The sequence below is a fragment of the Lepidochelys olivacea genome (genome assembly GCF_965140295.1).
Source record: "Lepidochelys olivacea isolate rLepOli2 genome assembly, chromosome: 7".
Lineage (NCBI taxonomy): Eukaryota > Metazoa > Chordata > Testudines > Cheloniidae > Lepidochelys > Lepidochelys olivacea.
Window position 1 is genome coordinate 29,107,230 of NC_140417.1, and position 20,326 is coordinate 29,127,555.

The 20,326-nt window shown below is 41.8% G+C and overlaps 1 protein-coding gene across 3 annotated transcripts in view; it reads left to right on the plus strand.

Moving 5' to 3' along the window:
- FGD3 (FYVE, RhoGEF and PH domain containing 3) overlaps positions 1–20,326 on the plus strand; it is a 191,171-nt gene that overhangs the window by 38,537 nt on the left and 132,308 nt on the right. Inside the window, exons 1-2 of one of the 3 annotated variants that reach the window (XM_084633493.1) lie at positions 5,396–5,653; positions 9,236–9,333. The exons of 1 other annotated variant lie outside the window; for it this stretch is intronic. In XM_084633493.1, the coding sequence (XP_084489619.1) occupies positions 9,301–9,333 (33 nt within the window). In that variant the 5' untranslated portion in view covers positions 5,396–5,653; positions 9,236–9,300. Of the gene's footprint in view, positions 1–5,332; positions 5,654–9,235; positions 9,334–20,326 lie in introns of those variants that run through there. One more of the 3 variants, XM_084633491.1, reaches the window with a different exon arrangement.

Sequence of the window (20,326 nt, forward strand, 5' to 3'; positions counted from 1 at the left end):
AAGTGCTAGCATCTTGGTTCTAACCATACCACGTCTGACCTGTCCTAATACAGGGTGAATAGGTTGCAGCTCCCTGGTCTCATGCGATTTGAAGGCCTCAGTAATTTGAATTTTCCCCTCAGAGAGCACTGGTTCAACTGTAGCAGTCAGGAAGCAGCATACTAGCTCACTTGGAGGCTTGCTGGAATGGACCCAGAAGCAGAAAAACCATACAAATAGCTGTGTTGCCAAACTCAAGAGCTCAAAAATCTGAAGAAAACCCATATTCAATCTCCATCTTGAAATACACCTAAAACTAGTAACATAACCTGCAAAGAGCAAGACATTCACAGGAATGGACTCTGGAAGCAGAGTTGGCTAATGCTATGCTCCATTTCCCAATCAGAGAATGTCTCTTGAGGTGGCACAGTGATGCTGCTCCATCACCAGTGACAGGTTTCAGAGGGGTAGCTGTGTTAGACTGTATCAGCAAAAACAATGAGGAGTCCTTGTGGCACCTTAGAGACTAACAAATTTATTTGGGCATAAGCTTTCGTGGGCAATAACCCACTTCATCAGATGCATGGAGTGAAAAATACGGTAGGCAGGTATAAATATACAGCACATGAAAAGATGGGAGTTCCCTTACCAAGTGGGGGTCAGTGCTAACGAGGCCAAATCAATCAGGGCGGATGTGGCCCATATTCACCCATTCTTGTCTACTGTTGGGAATGGGCCACATCCACCCTGATTGATTTGGCCTCGTTAGCACTGATCCCCACTTGGTAAGGGAACTCCCATCTTTTCATGTGCTGTATATTTATACCTGCCTACCGTATTTTTCACTCCATGCATCTGATGAAGTGGGTTAAAGCCCACGAAAGCTTATGCCCAAATAAATTTGTTAGTCTCTAAGGTGCCACAAGGACTCCTCCATTGTTTTTGCTGATATTTCCAAAATTAAACAACAACAACAACAATCTCAGCTGTAGTCTCTAGGATCTGGTCTGAAATGTTGGCATTAGTTTCCCATTAGCCACTTCGCTGCCATCAGACAGGGATTGCTGATCGATAGCAGAGCTTGTTTAAAAAATGTTGAAAATTTTGGAGGATTTTTTTTGGGGGGGGGTGAAGCTTCAGTTTTTAAAAAAAAAAAATTCCAACCAGCTCTATCACAGGTGTTGTGACCTGGGCTGGAGTAAAATATGTGTCATGGGGGGTGGGGGGAGGGAGAGGAGAAGCTGCACAGCTCATTAACAGATGTCTTGAGCTGCCCTCAGAGCATGGTTTAAATGTAATTTAGAGAAAAATTAAACAAAAAGAAAGCTTCAAAGCATAGGTTAATCATGTGGATAATGGATATTTACATACTCTCCCCTTTTTCACAACCCAGTTTATCAAGTCTTTTCTCACCGTTTATTTATTTGGGGAGTTGAAGAGGTTTACAAATCATTGCCATATAAATATCAGAAACAAAATGATAACAGTGCAAGGGTAAGCTTTTGTTTGTTTGTTTAGAGTCCCTTTATGCAGTAATATACTCATCAGCTCTCTCAGCCATATTACAGGGTGAGTCTTTTGACACCATCCAGGGTATGTTGGTTCTGGGGATTTTATTAAATTGAGTGAAACTACTGACTCTACTTTTATTTATCCACCCAGGTGTCTATCTCATGTTAACATTAAAAAAATGGGACAGATGTGCTGGCTTTTTTTCAGGTGAATGTACTATGAATATTGAATAAATGATAGTGAAATATCTAAGTGTCTGTTTGGTTTGCAGGATATGTAACTGATGCATTAAGTTTCCATAAGAACAGCCTTTCCCACTTTTTAAAAATCATTCTTCTAGTTTTGGACTATTTTTTAAACTTTTCCAGTGAGAGGCTATCAATTTGTCAGCTATTAGCAGGTGAGGGATTAATTCTTCATTTCTTTGAATGTGACCATTTCTGATAGGAAGTCCCAGAAGGATTACCAAAAGGTCATTTGGTGATAAATAGCCAGCAATTTGCAATATTTGGTCACATTTCATTTCTAGAGGAAAGAAAGGAAGTGTGAAAATTGCTCTGAGCTATCTTACCTTGTTACTAGGAAACAATGTGATTTGTATAATACTTTCCTAGAGTAGGATTGTATTGCCCAGTTAAGTCATGAGACAGTTTTAGAATATACGTGTACATCTGTTAATATTAGCAGTTCATCAGGTTTGCATTTATGTAGGCAGTTCTGGCTCTGCTGTGGAATCTTCCTTGAATTTGCTCAGGGAGTGGCAGTTTAATATTAGTGGTTATAAAGATGAAATGGGTAGGCAGATATAGGAGCATTGGGAACCATTATCTGTGTAACCAGGTACTGTACGATTAATCTAACAGGTCTGGTTAAACAGTTATTTCTATGGCAGTCATAATACATACAAAAAGGAAGTAAATATTCCTAATCTTGTTGATTTGCATGTGCTTAGTACAGTGGATGAAGTATTGCACTCTGAAGGCTAAATAGAAAGCTGTTACAGACCTCACCCTCTCTCAATGGGTGAACGTATTATAAGAGTAGTGTTTAGTGTGCCTGTCTTCTGGCCAAAACCAGTCCCTGTGCTGCCTCCCCTGCCCCCCAGTTTCTTCACCTGGTATATCTCTCCAGGGTAGAGAGGGAAGAATCCGACCAGAAGTGTGTGTCTCGGGGCCATGGATAGCTCAGGGAGTATACATGTGCAAATACGTAAATCATGCTTTCTGATCTCATGGGCCATGTGCCATATGTGTACCTGCAGTTCCTATGGCAGAGGGGCATAGGGCACCCATTCTGTGGTTTTTCTGCATGACCAGAACAGTAGTATATTTTCTGGTATATATCTGTATATAGCTCCAGATAGAATTTGACTCCAAATGGTTAGTGTTCATCTCCTGGCTGAAATGTTTTCCTGCCAGCATTCTTCAAAAGACCTTTTAAATAAAGGCTCAGTTTATGTAAGCTAAAGTTAAAGTAGCAGAAATGGCAATGCAGGATACCAGGTTTGAGATGCCAGTTTACATCACTGATAGCTGTATGACTTGAAAACATTACTGCAAAGAATTGACTTCAGCCCATAAAATCTCAGACACTTAGGACCATGTTCTTTTTAAACTGGAGGCCTAAGTCCAACATGCAAAAATGTACGTGCAGCTACTATGAATAAGATGTTTATAAGTGAAAATGGTATCTACATTTATTTTGGGGAAGTTCTATGGCCTGTTATACAGGAGGCCAGACTAGATGATCACAATAATTCCTTCTGGACTTGGAATCAATGAATCTAAATGACTGTGTGTGTAAATCTGATTGGCATGAGAAGTGAGAAATGCTAGGTGAACAATCACACACATTTCATGGCACAAGTGCGCCTCTTCTTAGAAACACTATAGGACTTCAGACATGGTCTCCAGTCCTTAACTTACCCTGTTCATATGCATTCTGAGTTGTGGAGCTCAGGGCATGATATCATGTCCTGTATGTATTACAGCATCAGGGTACCCTAATGGCCGGAGAGGCTGCTGCTCTCCCTGTGACCCACTACCACAATTACGGCAGCGGAAGTGCTGATACTAGATTGCCCTCAAAAGGAGACTGCTAGTAAGGTGTTCTCTGTAAGGTCCCTCAGGTAATATGTTGCCCCTCCTACTTTTGGTCCAAAATAATTTCAGCTCACTGACTTTCCAGGCATGTTTTGTTTTGCCTGGCCTTAGAGGATAGTTAAGGGAGACTGGAGACCTGGACAAGGTGCTGGTGGTGGTGTGTTTATAGCAGGATTGAGCTGATTGGAATTTTGATTTATTTTTCTAATTTTAAATAATTTTCAGCGTGCTCTAAGCTAGTGTGTGAGCACTTTTAATTGTGCTAAACTGAAAGAAAATGGATTTTAAAAATGATAGTTAATGGTGAAATGGATGACTTAAAGTTGCTGACGGCTCCTGGCAAACACTGAAGTGAGCTGTAGCTCACGAAAGCTCATGCTCAAATAAATTGGTTAGTCTCTAAGGTGCCACAAGTCCTCCTTTTCTTTTTGCAAATACAGACTAGCACGGCTGCTACTCTGAAAACTGGAAATATAAGCATTCTTTTAAACACCCTGTCTGTATAATATATCCTGTAATTCACTTTTTCTCTTTCTTCAATATTTGAAGCATTTTCATAATATAACAGTACTTAAAACTGAAGTCAGTGGAGGTTGCATGCATGTATCTGACGGCATGGTCTGATCCAAAGCAGTCTGGATTAATTGACTCCGAATAATGTCTGACCTATTTTTGGAGTGCAGGCAGTGCCTGAAAGCCACAAAATTTAAATTTCAGAGTAGCAGCCGTGTTAGTCTGTATTCGCAAAAAGAAAAGGAGTACTTGTGGCTAGAGACTAACAGATTTATTTGAGCAGAAGTGAGCTGTAGCTCACAAAAGCTTATGCTCAAATAAATTTGTTAGTCTCTAAGGTGCCACAAGTACTCCTTTTCTTTTTTTGAAAATTTAAATTGTGTTAGGCCCCTGTGCTGAGACTTTCAAGCCAGGTTTCAGTCTATCATGAATTATTCCGGTTGATTATGAATGGGAGTTCTGACAAGACCTAGCATGGGTGAGCGCTGCTGTAGTATTTCAAGTAGGAATCTCATCCAGTATTAACAGTCGGGTTAGGCGTGTGACACAATGTTGACTCCTGCATCTCTGGCCTTTGCATTTGTGTTCTGTCTAGATCCTATTAATAGAATTGTAATCATTAATCTAATCTGTTTCCAGAATGGTCTCAAAATATACATGACAATTGTCAGTAACAGAAATGCTACTCTGCATTTTAATGATGAGAAGATGCCCCTTTCCAAGCCTTCCTGTCACCATTCATCCTCATTACAATTGCCTTAACTCTGCAACAGGTTCATACTCTCCAACCTGTTTTGTTTAATTTAAACACAGATTCCTCTTTGTGGAAATGCAAATATGCAAATAAACTCTTTTCAGGTCATCAGTTCTTGCTAATGTCTCTGGGAAAGCTCTTATGCCAGCAGGTGTTTCAAACAGCATTGCCCTTTGCTTCCCAGAGGACTTTATTTCTTAGAGCCTCCTTGCTTTAGACATATCACACTAATAGAAAATGAAAGCCAGCACAGGTGTCATTTTGTTGGTGGTAGTAGTAGTAGTAGTAAAACACATTCTCTCCCCCAGTCTCTTCTGCACAGCCCCCATTCAGCCTTCCTTTAAAGCTCTGCTCCATTTAGTAGCAGCACTTGTCATCAGACAAGCCCCCTCCCCTTTCCACATTCATTTCCATGGTAACCCTTCTAAGGCATTCTGCAGGCTGAAAACTACTTTTGCTCTTTCATCATGCAAGCTGGTATTGTCGAGGGCTCAGCGTATTCCTATAGCTTTTGAATGAATAATAATAATAATAATAATAAAGCAGAATTCGGATGGACAGTTGTTATTTGGGAGGGAGGCCCTAAAGCAGGAAGGAATGGGCAACCTTCAAATGACCTAGTGTCTACGCATTGCTTAGTAAGGAAAACAGTCTTGTTTCATTAATTGATTAACTTGAGGGGTGGGGTTTATCAGAATTATCATTCTGTGAAGTGAATGTGGTGACTCCCTGAAACAGCTTCCAGGAAGAAAAATGGGCAGATGGCTGTCCAGGCTCTGCTGGTGAACTGCTGGTAAGCTCTCTGATCGGTTGCAAACCTCGCTTTTTCATGGATTCTTTCATGTCTTTTCAGATATGATAAAGAAAATGGTGTCTTAACAGATGCTAGATCTTTGGGCATTTGTTATGCATTTGTCATTCATTGGTATACAAGCAGGTGTACTTAGAAGCACTTATCAATGGGTGTGAGCAATTTAGAATTTTGGTAGTATACCTTTTAGCTGTGTTGCCTGCTTTAATGAGCTGGATTGATTTTACGATCTTTACAATGCATGCTTTTTAAAACCTGCTTTTCTGGAAGATTCACATGTAGTTACATGTGGGTTTTTATTGTATTTCAGCAGGTTAAGGGTATTTGTTTACTATATGTGACTCAAGCAGTATGTGAGATTGATAGTATTTTGCAAAGAAAACAAATGGTTTGCAAACAGTATCTGCAAAACTGGAAGAATGAAAAGGGTATTGTAACCAGTCATTTATAAAATCTGGTGAAAGCATAAACTTAGTCCTACTATAATCCTTGTCAGAAGAGTTATAAGAATTACCATCTTCATATATGTAAACTGATTTGACAGTTAAGATTTTTTTAAAACTCTGGCTCTATCTGTTATGTTTGTTAAATATCTGAATCAGACAATATTATAGCATTGATTGAATGCTTCTAATGGTGATGAATGATCAAATACATCTGTTGATATTTTGCTTGGTTTGTGACGAACTAGCAGGATTTTGTGTTTGTTGTTTTGATAGGGGTGAAGATGTAGTTTTCTTTAAAATGTGGTCTGAAGTACATAATGACTGTGAAGTCACCATGACAACATGGACCCTCTGAAATTCCCCCCCCCCCCATATTATTTGTTTGTTTTTTGTTACGGTGTCACTGAATCATTCATTAATACATTTCCTCTTATGGACAAAGAAATAGTTATGTGCAGCAGTTATGGATATGACTTGAATTATGTCCTTAAGGGTTCATTGCTGGAAAGCCTATACTACCCATCATTCTGTACAGACTTAGTCTGTCTTCTTAAAAGAGAACACAGCTTCTTAATTTTTCTATTTATGGTGCAGTTTCTTTCTAACCCATAGTAGCCATAGGTTTTATCATTTGAGGAGGACACTTAAATTGTGTATGGATTTTATCTTGTATATCTTACTGAGCTTTTATGGAGATTCACCAGCCAAGGTGCTGTCTTATCAAAAGACAAAATATCACTTGGATATCTTATTGGGCCAGATCCTACCCCGATGGGAGAAATGCTACCTGAGGGGGTGAAGGATGAGAAAAACTCTCCAGTGTTCCCTTGCAGAATTTCCTCCAAATTTGTCTGTTGGCTGGTATGGGTTTTTCCCCTATGGAAGAAACAAGAGGACTGGTTTCCATACCCTTGGGATCTCCCAGATCCTCCTACATCTTGGGAGAGCCCCTCTAGACATATGGCCATCGACCTTGAGGCCTTGTACCTCTACTGTTTCCTTGAAGGTCTCCTCAGGCTCCCTGTCAGCATAGCTTCTGGAAGGGATAGTGATTTTATACTTGTTTGTGTACCTTACAGTAAAAAGCAGGTGTGTAATGTGTATATAATAGATGTATTTGTATGGACTGTATATGAAACCTTTCCAGTTGGGAAGGGAAGGTGTACTGATAAATTTTAAAATACCAGCATACATTTTTCTGGTTCACCATATGTTTCTGGTGTTAGTTTATCCTATATTATGTTTTTTACAAACTGATCCCCAAATTCTTGTAACTGTAACCTTTACAATAAAAAAAAATGTGAGTAAAAGAATCCTGCTTCTGTGATATCTTTTAAGAACAAAAATATGGGCTTTATCTGGTAGTCATTGTGACAGCAAAGAAATACAGTTGCAAATGCATTTATCAGGCTGAAGTAAAATAATTTAAAAGGCAAGTGTAGAAGAGACAGTTTTGTCTTTGAGTTATTTCTATACCTGCTTGACATGAGAAAGTGAAGACTTCATCTCAGCTGTCCAAGTTTTCTCACTGGTTTCTGGGAAAAATCCTGACATCAGTATGTTTTCTTTTTTCAAAATTATTTCTAAATCAGGAAAACAATATAGTGCCCTATCAATACTCAAGCAAAATTCCCAGTGACTTCAACAACAGTTCTGCTTAAGTTTTGCAGGATTGGGCCCTGCTCTTAAATGAATCCAGACAACTGTGGCATGGTTACCTCCACATGACCATCTCCCTCATCTTCCTGTCTTATTCACTGTCACCTTCATGGTTGTGGCAACTATTGCACCTGCTGCTGCCTTGTCCATGGCATGGCTGGAAATCCTAAGATTTTTTTCAGAGTAACTGCCGTGTTAGTCTGTATTCGCAAAAAGAAAAGGAGTACTTGTGGCACCTTAGAGACTAACCAATTTATTTGAGCGTGAGCTTTCGTGAGCTACAGCTCACTTCATCGGATGCATACCGTGGAAACTGCAGCAGACTTTATATACACACAGAGAATATGAAACAATACTTCCTCCCACCCCACTGTCCTGCTGGTAATAGCTTATCTAAAGTGATCATCAGGTTGGGCCATTTCCAGCACAAATCCAGGTTTTCTCACCCTCCACCCCCCCACACAAATTCACTCTCCTGCTGGTGATAGCCCATCCAAAGTGACAACTCTTTACACAGTGTGCATGATAATCAAGTTGGGAGAGTGAATTTGTGTGGGGGGCGTGGAATTGAAAGACCAGAAGATGGGTTCATTCCTCCTTCTGAGACTTGCTGCTGTCACCACTGCCTTTAGGAGCCCCAGAGATTGATCTGTCCACTTTCTGGACCTGGAAATGTCAGGATCCATGCTACAGAGCTCTTGAGCTATATGACACTCTTTGCATGTGGGAACTGGCTATTGATTCCCCTCCCCGGGAGTGGAGCCAGTGTGGCTACTGTAGGGGAGCACAAACCAATCCCCCAACACCACCGGCAGTATGAGTTCCAGGAGGGTTCTGTGTCCAGTATCCACTAATAAGTAGTAGCTGATGGGAGGTCCCTGTTGGGCAGATTAGTGAGTGGGAGGTTAATGATGGAGAGGTGCCTGGGAAGCTGGAGGGATGGAAATGCATGTGAGAGGGAGTGAGTGTGGTTGGGATACTTGGAGGAAGTGAATCCTGCCACCACCTCCCTGCTGTCCATAACTCTTGCTCCATGTTGAGCTGGTGGCAGAAGAGGTATCACAGTCGGCTCTGGTGGTGGAAGGAATCTCTGATGGATTCATGGGGATTCCCTTGGGCTGGAGCAGGGGTGTCTGGGCTCCTTAAAGGCATGAATATCATGCAAGACACATTGTACTTGGCTACCATGGAGATTTAAATTCCCTCCTCACTTCAGTTTGGTTGTGGTGCTGCGGTGAGAGCCCGTTTTGTAAACTTTTAGTCATGTGTATAAGGGATTTGTCTTCTCTCCGGGGAGGTTTTTTGTAAGGGTATTGGTCTGGGGATGGGTAAGCTTTAATGTTTAATGGTGCTTTAATGTTTCTTGGCAGTGTTCTATTATGGAGCACCAATACTTACTCCACAGCTCAGGGTGGAGCTAGTTCCCCAGTGTAATCCTGATTTTTTCAATCTCCCATAGGATATGCAGAAAGAATTTAAAAATATGATATTATACATCTCATCGCAGCTGGGAAATTTGATCAAATGCAGGCAAAGAGATATGGTGTTTCTGAAAAGGTATCTGTAATTTTACTTTAGAATGTTTTTACTTGTATGGGGGGAGAACAACTTTCAAAGTGTCTGGGCTTATAAACTCAAAATTTGTTTTGTTAGTCTTTTAGGGTAGTCTATGCTCTAATTAGACACCCGTGTCTGGCCCGAATCAGTGACTCTGGCTCGTGGGGCTTGGGCTAAGGGGCTGTTTAATTGTGGTATAGGTGTTTGGGTTTGGACTGGAGCCTGGGCTCTAAGATCCTGTGCAAGGGTCCCACAGCTCGAGCTCGAATGTCTGTTTCTCAATTAAACAGCCCCTTAGCCCAAGCCCTGCTAGCCCAAGTCAACTGGCACAGGCCATCAGCAAGTCTCTAACTGCAGTGTAGACATACCTTTAGTGTTTTCTGGGATTGGGAGCAGGAGCAAGGTGAAATAGTATCAGAAAATATATTAAGAGTTCTTAAGCGTATAAAGAATATTCTTTATCAATATAAACTTACCTTCTTCTGACTTGAGTTGAGCCAAAGATGGTGGGACCAGTGTGTGTGTTGCGGGGGAGAATCAGGTAATCAGGAATGAGTATAGACTTGTGGTAGGGCATTGCAGGGCATATCGAGGGGTGATTGATGTTGTTCTTCCCTGTCTTGGAATGAAGGAGCTCTGAGTCAGGAGAAGGTAGCACATAGAAGGTAGGGGCAGGACACTTGTTGGGTACAGACAAAGGATGAATGGACTCATACATGTGACTCAAGTGACTTCAGAAGCATAAAGGAGGAGGACACAGATCTCAGGGGGGAAAGGACGTGGAACAGGATGCAGGGAACTGGAAGAGGAATAGAGTGCAAGGAACCTGTGGAGAAATAAAGGTGAACAGAATACAACCAGTTTTCCAGGTGAATAAAAGCTGTCCTTTCCCTTCCACCGTTTGCCTCCACTATCCCCATATTTCATGCAAGTAAAACTCCCACCACACACCTAAGGACATGCTAACATTTGGCAGAGGGAATCCCTGCTTTGGTAAGCTTCATACGGGGCCAGACCATCAGCTGGTTTAGATCAATGTAGCTTCATTGACTTCTTCCAGCGCACCCTCTATTCTTCCAGGTCCCTGCATGCTCTTCTGTTAAGTCAATTGAGCGATTTTGGTTTATGGCACGTGAGGATCTGGCCCCAGATCTTTTAGGGAGGGGCTCCTCTCCTGCTGGCTTCATACCCCAATTTAGTTTCAACATTTTAGAGTTTATTTAAAAGAAAAATAAGGAAACGTATAAACCAAATACATCGGCTGGTCAAAATATTGGGTGTTTTTTAAGGAAATTGAGATTCCTACAAAATAGATTCCAGGAGGGACCATTATGATAATTTAGACCTACTTTCTGCACTAAATATTCAAAAATCTTGCCAAGTAATCTCTGTATCAAGCCTGTAACTTATGTATGAGCTATAGCATATCTTCTTGATTTAAAGACTTCAAGTGATGGAGAATCTATCATATCCCTTGGTAAACTCTCCGAATGGTAATTACCCACACAGCTAAAATTGAGTCTTATTTCTAGTCTGAATTTATGTAGCTTCTGCTTCCAACCATTAGATCTTGCTATGTCTTGTAGACCAGTGGTTTTCAAACTGCAGGTCGCGACCCAGTACTGGGTCGTGGTGGCTCTGGTCAGCACTGCTGACCGGGCCATTAAAAGTCCTGTTGGTGGTGCTGCCCGGCTAAGACAGGCTAGTCCCTCCCTACCTGTCCTGGCTCTGCGCTGTGCCCCAGAAGCAGCCAGCAGCAGGTCTGCCTTCTAGGGGGGAGGCCATGGGGTTCCGTGTGCTGCCCCCGCCCCGAGCACTGGCTCCATACTCCCATTGGCCAGGAACCAGCCAATGGGAGCTGGGGGTGGTGGTGCCTGCGGGCGAGAGCCACATGGAGCCGCTTGCCCACCTCCTCCTGGGAGCCGGACCTGCTGCTGGTCGCTTCCGGGGTGCAGCGCGGTCCCTGGTGCCAGAAGAGGCAGGAAGCCTGCCTTAGCACCCCCGCTGTGCCATTGACCGGGAGCCGACTGAGGTAAGACTGTGCCCCAATCTCCTGCCCCAGCCCTGAGCCTCCCGAAACCCGGAGCCCCCTCCTGCAACCCTACTCCTCATCCCTGGCCCAGCCCAGAGCCCTGACCCACTTCCGCACCCCTGCCCCAGCCCAGAGCCTCCTCCCACGCCCCAAAATCCTCATCCCCAGCTCCAGTCATGGGCATCAACAATTTTCTTCAACTGGGTCACCAGAAAAAAAGTTTAAAAATCACTGTTGTAGACAAGTGAAAATTTCAATTTTGGGGCAATTTTTATATTTTTCAGTCAGGACAAACAAAACCATATATTTTATTTTGGGTGGTGTCAGCCTGAATCTAAACATTTCATTGTCTTGAACTGAATCCAAACTTCTTTTGTTTTAGGTCACTTCAGCATTAATCTATCTACCTGAGCTGTCTTGCTGCCACATGGGAGTTGTAGTTTGCTTTCTTCATGGCTCCATTCTCCCCTGTGGGCTTCCTGGCTGGACTACATCTCTCAAAATGCACTGTGATCTCACCTCTGGCTGAACTGCTGTTGTCCATCATGGCAGTCCTGTGACTGTGGTGCATCATGCAAGATGTAGACTACCCAGGGAACCCCATCCCTAGCAGAGAATGGGAGCATAAGGTACTCAAACTACAGCTCCCATGGTGCACCATAGCAGCTCAGGTGGATCCAGTTCAGTGTCAAACCAAATTTCCAAACAGATATTTTAAAGAAATTTTCATTTTGTGTGTGTGTGTTGGGGGGGGAAGGGTATAAAATTTGGATGGTTAGTGCTAATTCAGGTTGAAAACAAACATTGAAATCATGGAATTTTCCAATCAGCTCTGTTAGATAGTAATCCCCTCTGTGATAGCCAACTCCACTTCTGTGACTATTCTCACTTCCCATTTCTCTCTCCTCTGTTTTGAGCAATTCATTTTCAGTCCCTACACTCTGCAGGCTGCCAAGGCCATTATTATGATCCATGCCTTTATGGGCTATACAAGAGCAGGAATCTTCTTAACCCCTACCCCAGCTCGCTGTGCAGCTGTGTTAGGGGGCAGAGTCTAGCCCGCGTACTTTTTACCTTCTAATATTCTAGTGACTCTTTTATCAGAAGTGCTAATTTAAAAAGGGATTTGCATTTGCCATTAAATATGGCTTTTCCTTTGTGTAAAACGATTATACTTTAGAGGACTAAATTTCTTCATAGCCCAGTCGTGCAAGCTGCTGAGGGTCTCCCAGCAAGGAGTTGAGCTCTCTCCACTCCTTTTTAAACTGTTTGAGCAAGGGGAGCTCAGCACTTTGCATGAAGAGGTGTTCAGCACCTTGTAGGAACAGGCCTTTGAAGAGTTAACATGTATAAGACCGCTACTCAGTGAATATTTAGGTCATGGAATGTTGAGTCTGGCGAGCGACTGTGAACAGCACTGACAACTATGTGGCTTTTACTTGGACAATATAGCATTTGAAAGTATCTTGCATATTCGTGTATCAACTCATGTTTTAGGTTTAGGGTTTGTTACCGTGTTCTCAAATGCAGTGGTCTTTCTGGCATGGGTTATTACAGGTGCATAAATTAAAATAATGTCCATCAATCTCACTGCTTGCAGAGTGAAACTTGAATCCTGCAGTCACATTACCAAAATGGATATTTTTTTTCTGATCTCCAGTATCCAACTATGAACTTACAAGAGGTGAACTAAGTGTCTAAATATGAGTGTCCTAAACTTATTATTCACTGTGGTGTCCTGTGGCCCTAGTCAGGGTCCAATTGTGCTAAGTGCTATAAATACAAAATTATAGGGTACAATCTTTGAAAGTGCCTAAGGGATTTAGGAGCTAAAGTCTCATTGACTTTCTATGGATATATGGCTGCTAAGTCACCTGAGAAAATCCTACCCATAGTCCTTGCCCCAAAATACTTAAAATGATCCTGAAGTCACATACATACTTTTGCGTGTGAATATTCCCATTGAAATCTATGAGACTGCTCATGTGTAACCATTTGCAGGACTGGGACCTAAAATTGTTTTTACTTTTACTTTCCCACCACACCAAGGGCACAGACTTTCTATCTGTACAGTGCCTGGTACAATGGTATGCTGGTCATAATCCCAGCCTCTGTGCAGTGTTGTAATACATAATAATAGCATGTGTAACTACAGTTTCAGGGGGGAGAACCAGCAGAATCCTCTGAATAGAATTATTTAGAACCCTATGTTAATAGGCCGCCTTTTGTTTTAAATAAGAGCTCATGATTAACTTGGGGGGTGGGGGTGGGGGAGGGAGAATCTATTTCAAAATGGTAATAAGGACAGTTAAACAAATTGTACACTAGTGAGATAATCCCAGGTGGCCGTGGTTCTGAGCTGGTAAGATTCACCTTGAAGTAGATTTATTTCCACATCTCTTATTGCTTGTGTCAAAATCGTTAAATTTATTATTCAGTGAAAATAATCCTTTGGCAATAAATTAGGTTATTTCTTCCTGACTGGACTTCATGTTTCTGTTTAACTTCTTATTTCTATCAAGAGGAAGGATTATCCATCCCTAAAAATGTGACCATGAATTATTCTTTTCAGTTGGTTTTATTTAAAGTTGTTCCATCTGTGCAGTGTTTACTAGTATTTTCTAGGGTGAATGGTAGCTGCAAAAACCCCCTATATTGCTGGTTGCACAGTTAAAAATTAAAAAGTCAAGAAATGCAGCTATTTTTACTTGTGATGTTTTCTGTTCTTGTTTCTTTTGTCATAAATGTAGTTGATAATTATGCTGTTGTACTTATGCCATAAAATATATAGGGTGTGCTTTGTGGCCAATTTAACTGCAACATAGTGATAAGTTGAAGGGGAGCAATCATCCTGATTTTTGCATCACAATAAGGTACTGCAATTCCCAACATGCTGTGGGTCTTTTTTATATATGTTCAAATATTTGGGGGAATTTTTTTTGTCAGATATATTGTCTTCAGGTCCATAACTGAATGGCTATTTGCTACTTGTAGTGGTTTTTTTCCTTCTTTTTCCAGCTAACTATCTGCATTAAGAAAAATTAAGGATGGTTATATGAGTAAATGTAGGTGAGCATATTTGTGAATAAAATTGAACTATTGAAAATGGGATTGCATAGCAAAATCAATTTCCTTTCTAAAACCATCTCAAATAGATTAATGCAGCTGAAGATTTTTAACCACAAACATCTTGTTTGTTGAGCTCAGTGAGAGTAATAGATTTCTTAGCAAAATATATGGTAAAATGTTTTAGTTTTCGTTCACATTTTTGCCAAGAAACCTATCTAAACATTCACTGTGTAACCTAGTAAATGTGAATAAATGATGTCTGAACCATAAATGACTGGAAAAGGGACTATTAACTCTCTACTATTTATACAAATATATTTTTTTAGATAATGGCACATATTAAAAGCAACGTTTTGTAAACTGCCTAGTGTCTGTAACTTACTTTTCCGAGACTGATGCAAACATCTGTGTAGGACTACATACAAATGTTAACCAGTTGTGGCTTTAATATTTCCAAATCTCCATAAAATGATTTTCTCTTAGCAAATAAGAAATTTTGAAAAATAACATAATAAACGTAGTAGTAGTAGTCATGTTTTTCATTTAGAATAATTATGCTAATTCTTGTAGAGTTGCAAAACATAGGCACTCTTCAAAAATTTTACCAAAAGTGATGTAGGAGCCTACATTTCACTGAATGCTAGTGGGACTTAGGCTCGTAAGTGCCTAAGGGCTAGAAAAAGTACCTGGATTTTCAGAAGCACCTACGCAGGTTAGTTTCAATGAAAGTTAAGTCTATAACCTATGTATTTTAAGCTCCTAAATACCTTGGAAAATCACTTTTTAAAGAGGGACTTAGGTGCTTTTGAAAATTTTCCAATAATCTACTTTGTGTAGTTTACAGTGAACTCTCTATTCTATACCTGTCCCCAACCACAATCTGGCCTAGACGTTAAGGAGCTTCTTCCTCTTCTTTCCATTTTCCTTTTGAACTTTCAAGGGATGTAATATTGGTTGTAGGTCAGTGGCATGGGTGTCTGTCTCCTGAGTGCTGGCTGAGGAAATGGTATTTCATCCTTCTAACCCTCATGTTGATGCCAAGTGCAAAGCCTGTTTACTCAGGCTTTATATGGGGAAGGAGAATTTTCATCCAAGGATCTCATAGCACATTGGAAAACATTTAATTAAGCCTTACAAATACTTTTTTAAGTTAGGGAAGTAGAAGTAGTAGTATTATATTAAATGAGAGGCACAGAGAATTCAAGGCAATGTGGTGAGTCAGTGACAGTCCTGCCTCCCAATATTTTCTCTAAGCACTAGGTATACTATCTCTCTTTGTCTTAAATAATTTTTTCACTTAATTTATGTATATTGTTTCTCAGTATAACTGTGCATAACATTTGAATGTGAAAATCTGATGAGCATGTGGTTTTGGAAAAGTTATAGCATTTAGTTTTGAAGTTACTAATTATTTTCTTGATAAAATATTACTGCCTTGTTTATCCTTCACTAGACAACTAATAACCCTTTCTTTGGTGAATGGATTACATTCTTTTCAGGTTTTTAATTACAGTCTTCAGTATGCAGTAAAATGTAAATCATTGTCCAAGGCTGAGGACTGTCTATTGATGAGTAGCTGCATTCTGAACTATTCCAACTTGCTCCAATTCATCTGTGAAGAATTTGATTTTGCATGTTAATTACCCTACACATCAGCAATTGGTTTAAAGTATTGTTAAGGAGAATAAATAGCTTTTACAAAACCTGGTCGTGTGGAAGCTACTCTTACTATTTATCTGCTGTAATTTGTCTGTCTACCGTTTGAAAGCATTATGCACAAAGATGAGCTCAGCTCTTTGAGATAACCATCCACTGTGGATACTAACTTATTTCTTCTTGGAAATTAAAAGACAAAAGAAAATTACTCCCCCCACTTGCAGGCGGACGGAGAAGCAAATCAATTGATATTGGCCCCAATCCTGCAAACAGCTACGTGCTTGAGTAGTCCAATTGATTTCTTTACTCACATGCATAATGTTAAGTGTTTGATCCAGAGTCATTTTTTGGAATTGCATGTAAGTAAACAGGATGTTAGAATAAATTTGGGAGTTGATTTTCATTGCATAGTTAGGGTGACCATATTTTCCCAAATGGAAAACTGGACATTTCTGGACTGTCCTGAGCCCGCTCTGGGATCACCCAACCTCCTTGCGCATAGGGTTGCCCAAGGCCACCCTTGCGCCCCTGCACTTGGGCCAGCCCAAGCCCTTCTTCCTGAACTTGTAGAGCCAGCCTGAGGTCCCCGTCCCTATTGGCGCCTGGGATTGGCCTGAACCACCCTGCTGCCTGCCTGTCTGCAGGGCTGGTGGTCCAAGCCCCCACCACCACCACGCACTGGGCTGCCCGAGACTCCCGTTGCCCTCCTGCATGTGAGGCGGGCTGGCCAGCCTGAGCTGCTCTCCCTAGCCTTCCCTCCAGCGCAGGGCAGGTGTTACTTCTCCCCCCGCCCACATCCCTCCATGCCCCACTACGGGTCCCACGTGTGGGGGTGCGGAGTGGGTTGGCAGTGAGGTGAAACACTGTTCGCAGCCTGCTCCCCCTGCCAGGGAGCCAGTGGAGCCCCTCTCCCCAGGAGAGAAGGGATCCTCCCACCAGGGCTGAGCAGGGACCCCCATCCCCGCGGGCTTCCCCAAGCGCCAGGCAGGAGGCACAGCAGGTGCACGGAGGAGGGGGGGGACACACCCTGCCCCAGCTACTCACCCGTGTAAGGCGGGAGCTGATGGTGGCACTGTGGGGGTGCTTCCTGGGAGTTATGGAGGGGCGGTGGGGCTGGAGCAGTAGCAGGAGCGGGGGGAAGTGGCGAAGCCTGGGCAGCTCTTGGGTGTGCTCTGGTTGGCCCATCCCTGGCACTACTGCCACCGCCAGTGCTGCTGGAGGAGGCGGCAGTAAGGGAGACTCTGGTGTGGACGTGCGCTGGAGAGAGCAAAGGGGGTGGGGCATGGCTGCTTGCTGCCCCCTCCCCCCCCCCCCGGCTCTGTGCTGCAATCCCAGAAAATACAGGACAGTTTGCCTGTATCTAACAAAAAGTTGGGTCACCTGGAAAAAGGCTTAAATATAGGACTGTCCCGTTAAAACGGGATGTCTGGTTACTCTACACATAGTTGTATCTTTTGTCATGCTGTATTTGCACTGTAGTGATGAAACGCAGCTTCATAAAAAGTATAAATTCATTCTCCACTGGAAGATGAGTTCTGGGTGGCAGAATAAATTAATGGGACAGTAGATTTTAGTGTTCCAGTATCCAGATAGTTCAGCTTTCTAGAGAATGGGGAGATTCTATGCCCAGTTCTTGTTTAAGATTTCTCCTTAACATGATAGGATTTGAAGCTTGTCTAAGAAATAAATGTGAACATAAGAATGGCCCTACCGGGTCAGACCAATGGTCCATCTAGCCCAGTATCCTGTCTTCCAACAGTGGCCAGTGCCAGGTGCCCCAGAAGGAATGAACAGACCAGGTAATCATCAAGTGATCCATCCTCTGTTGCTCATTCCCAGCTTCTGGCAAACAGAGGCTAGGGACATCATTCCTGCCCATCCTGGCTAATAGCCATTGATGGACCTATCCTCTGTGAATTTATCTAGTTCTTTTTTGAACCCTGTTATAGTCTTGGCCTTCACAACATCCTCTGGCAAGGAGTTCCACAAGTTGATTGTGTGTTGTGGGAAGAAATACTTCCTTTTATTTGTTTAAACCTGCTACCTATTAATTTAATTTGGTGACCCCTAGTTCTTGTGTTATGAGAAGGAGTAAACAACACTTCCTTATCTACTATACCAGTCATGATTTTATAGACCTCAATCATATCTCCCCTTAGCCATCCCTTTTCCAATCTGAAAAGTCCCAGGATTATTAATCTCTCCTCATATGGAAGCTGTTCCATACTCCTAACCATTTTTGTTGCCCTTTTCTGAACCTTTTCCAATTCCAATATATCTTTTTTGAGATGGGGTGACCACATCTGCAAACAGTATTCAAGATGTGAGCGTACCATGGATTTATATAGAGGCAATATGGTATTTTCTGTCCTATTATCTATCCCTTTCTTAATTATTCCCAGCATTCTGTTCGCTTTTTTGACTGCTGCTGCACATTGAGTGGATGTTTTCAGAGAACTATCTACAATGACTCCAAGATCTCTTTCTTGAGTGGTAACAGCAAATTTAGACCCCATCATTTTATATGTATAGTTGGATTATGCTTTCCAATGTGCATTACTTTGCATTTATCAACATTAAATTTCATCTGCCATTTTGTTGCCCAATCACCCAGTTTTGAGAGATCCTTTTGTAGCTCTTTGCAGTCTGCCTGGGACTTAACTATCTTGAGTAATTTTATATCATCTGCAAATTTTGCCACCTCACTGTTTACCTCCTGTTCCAGATCATTTATGAATATGTTGAATAGGACTGGTCCCAGAGCAGACCCCCAGGAGACACCACAATTTACCTCTCTCTGCTCTGAAAATTGACCATTTATACCTACCCTTTGTTTCCTATCTTTTAACTAATTACCAATCCGTGAGAGCACCTTCCCTCTTATCCCGTGGCAGCTTACTTTGCATAAGAGCCTTTGGTGAGGGACCTTGTCAAAGGCTTTCTGAAAATCTAAGTACACTATATCCACTGGATCCCCTTGGTCCACATGCTTGTTGGCCCCCTCAAAGTATTCTAGTAGATTAGTGAGGCATGATTTCCCTTTACTAAAACCATGTTGACTCGTCCTCAACAAATTATGTTTATCTATGTCCGACAATATTGTTCTTTATTACAGTTTCAACCAGTTTGCCCAGTACTGAAGTCAGGCTTACAGGCCTGTAATTGCCAGGATCATCTCTGGAGCCCTTTTTAAAAATTGGCATCACATTAGCTATCCTCCAGTCATCTGGTACAGAAGCTGATTTAAATGATAGGTTACAGACTACAGTTAGCAGTTCTGCAATTTCACATTTGAGTTCCTTCAGAACTCTTGGGTGAATACCATCTGGTCCTGGTGACTTATTGCTGTTTAATTTATCACTTTGTTCCAAAACCTCCTCTAATGATACCTCAATCTGGGACAGTTCCTCAGATCTGTCACCTAAAAAGAATGGCTTGGGTTTGGGAATCTCCCTCACATTCTCAGCTGTGAAGACCGATGCAAAGAAACAGTATTGATATGTTAGGGTTTTAAAAATACATTCTAACCCCATCCTTTGTAGTAGTTAACTTGGTAAGCGCAGCTTGGCTGGACATGAAGATCAGGGTTAGGGCCCCAATAATTTAAGAATGTTTTTCCATCCAACCTTTTTGCTACTAGAATTATCAATCTTTCACTCTTTTCATTTTATCCTGCCATCCGTCACCACTGTGTCCCACTACTTTCCATGTAAAATTGTTAGCAGTAGCAAGGTCTCTAGTGGACTTCATGGAGATTCTGGCACTCTTCTCTTTTTTGGGTATAAAAACCCTATCCAAAAGTTGTATTTTGTCTTTGTTTTCAGTTTAGTTCTTTTGTAGCTCTCCTTTTGAGTGTAAAGTGGAAAATTTGTTCTGGAAATGGGAATTCTCTCATTTAAATTAGTTTTAATTAATTTCAGAGTAAAGCAGCAATCCATGAAAAGGAACAAGATGCTTCAGTAAAGCTGGATGTGGTACCTTTCTGAATTGTCTACATGAGAAAGCTTAGTGGTTTAACCCTAACTCAGTAGAATTCCCACCTTAGGTATGTCTGGAATCCTGGGATGTGATTTGCGGCTTGAGTGAACATATCTGAACGAGCTTTAATCTAGCTAACTTACGTACTGGAGCAGGGAAGTCATGGCAGTGTGTACTTCAGTATGTGGTAGCCCCGTGAGTAATTACCCAGGGTTCTGGGTGAGCTTGTACAGTCCCTGCTGAAGTACTGCCACAGTT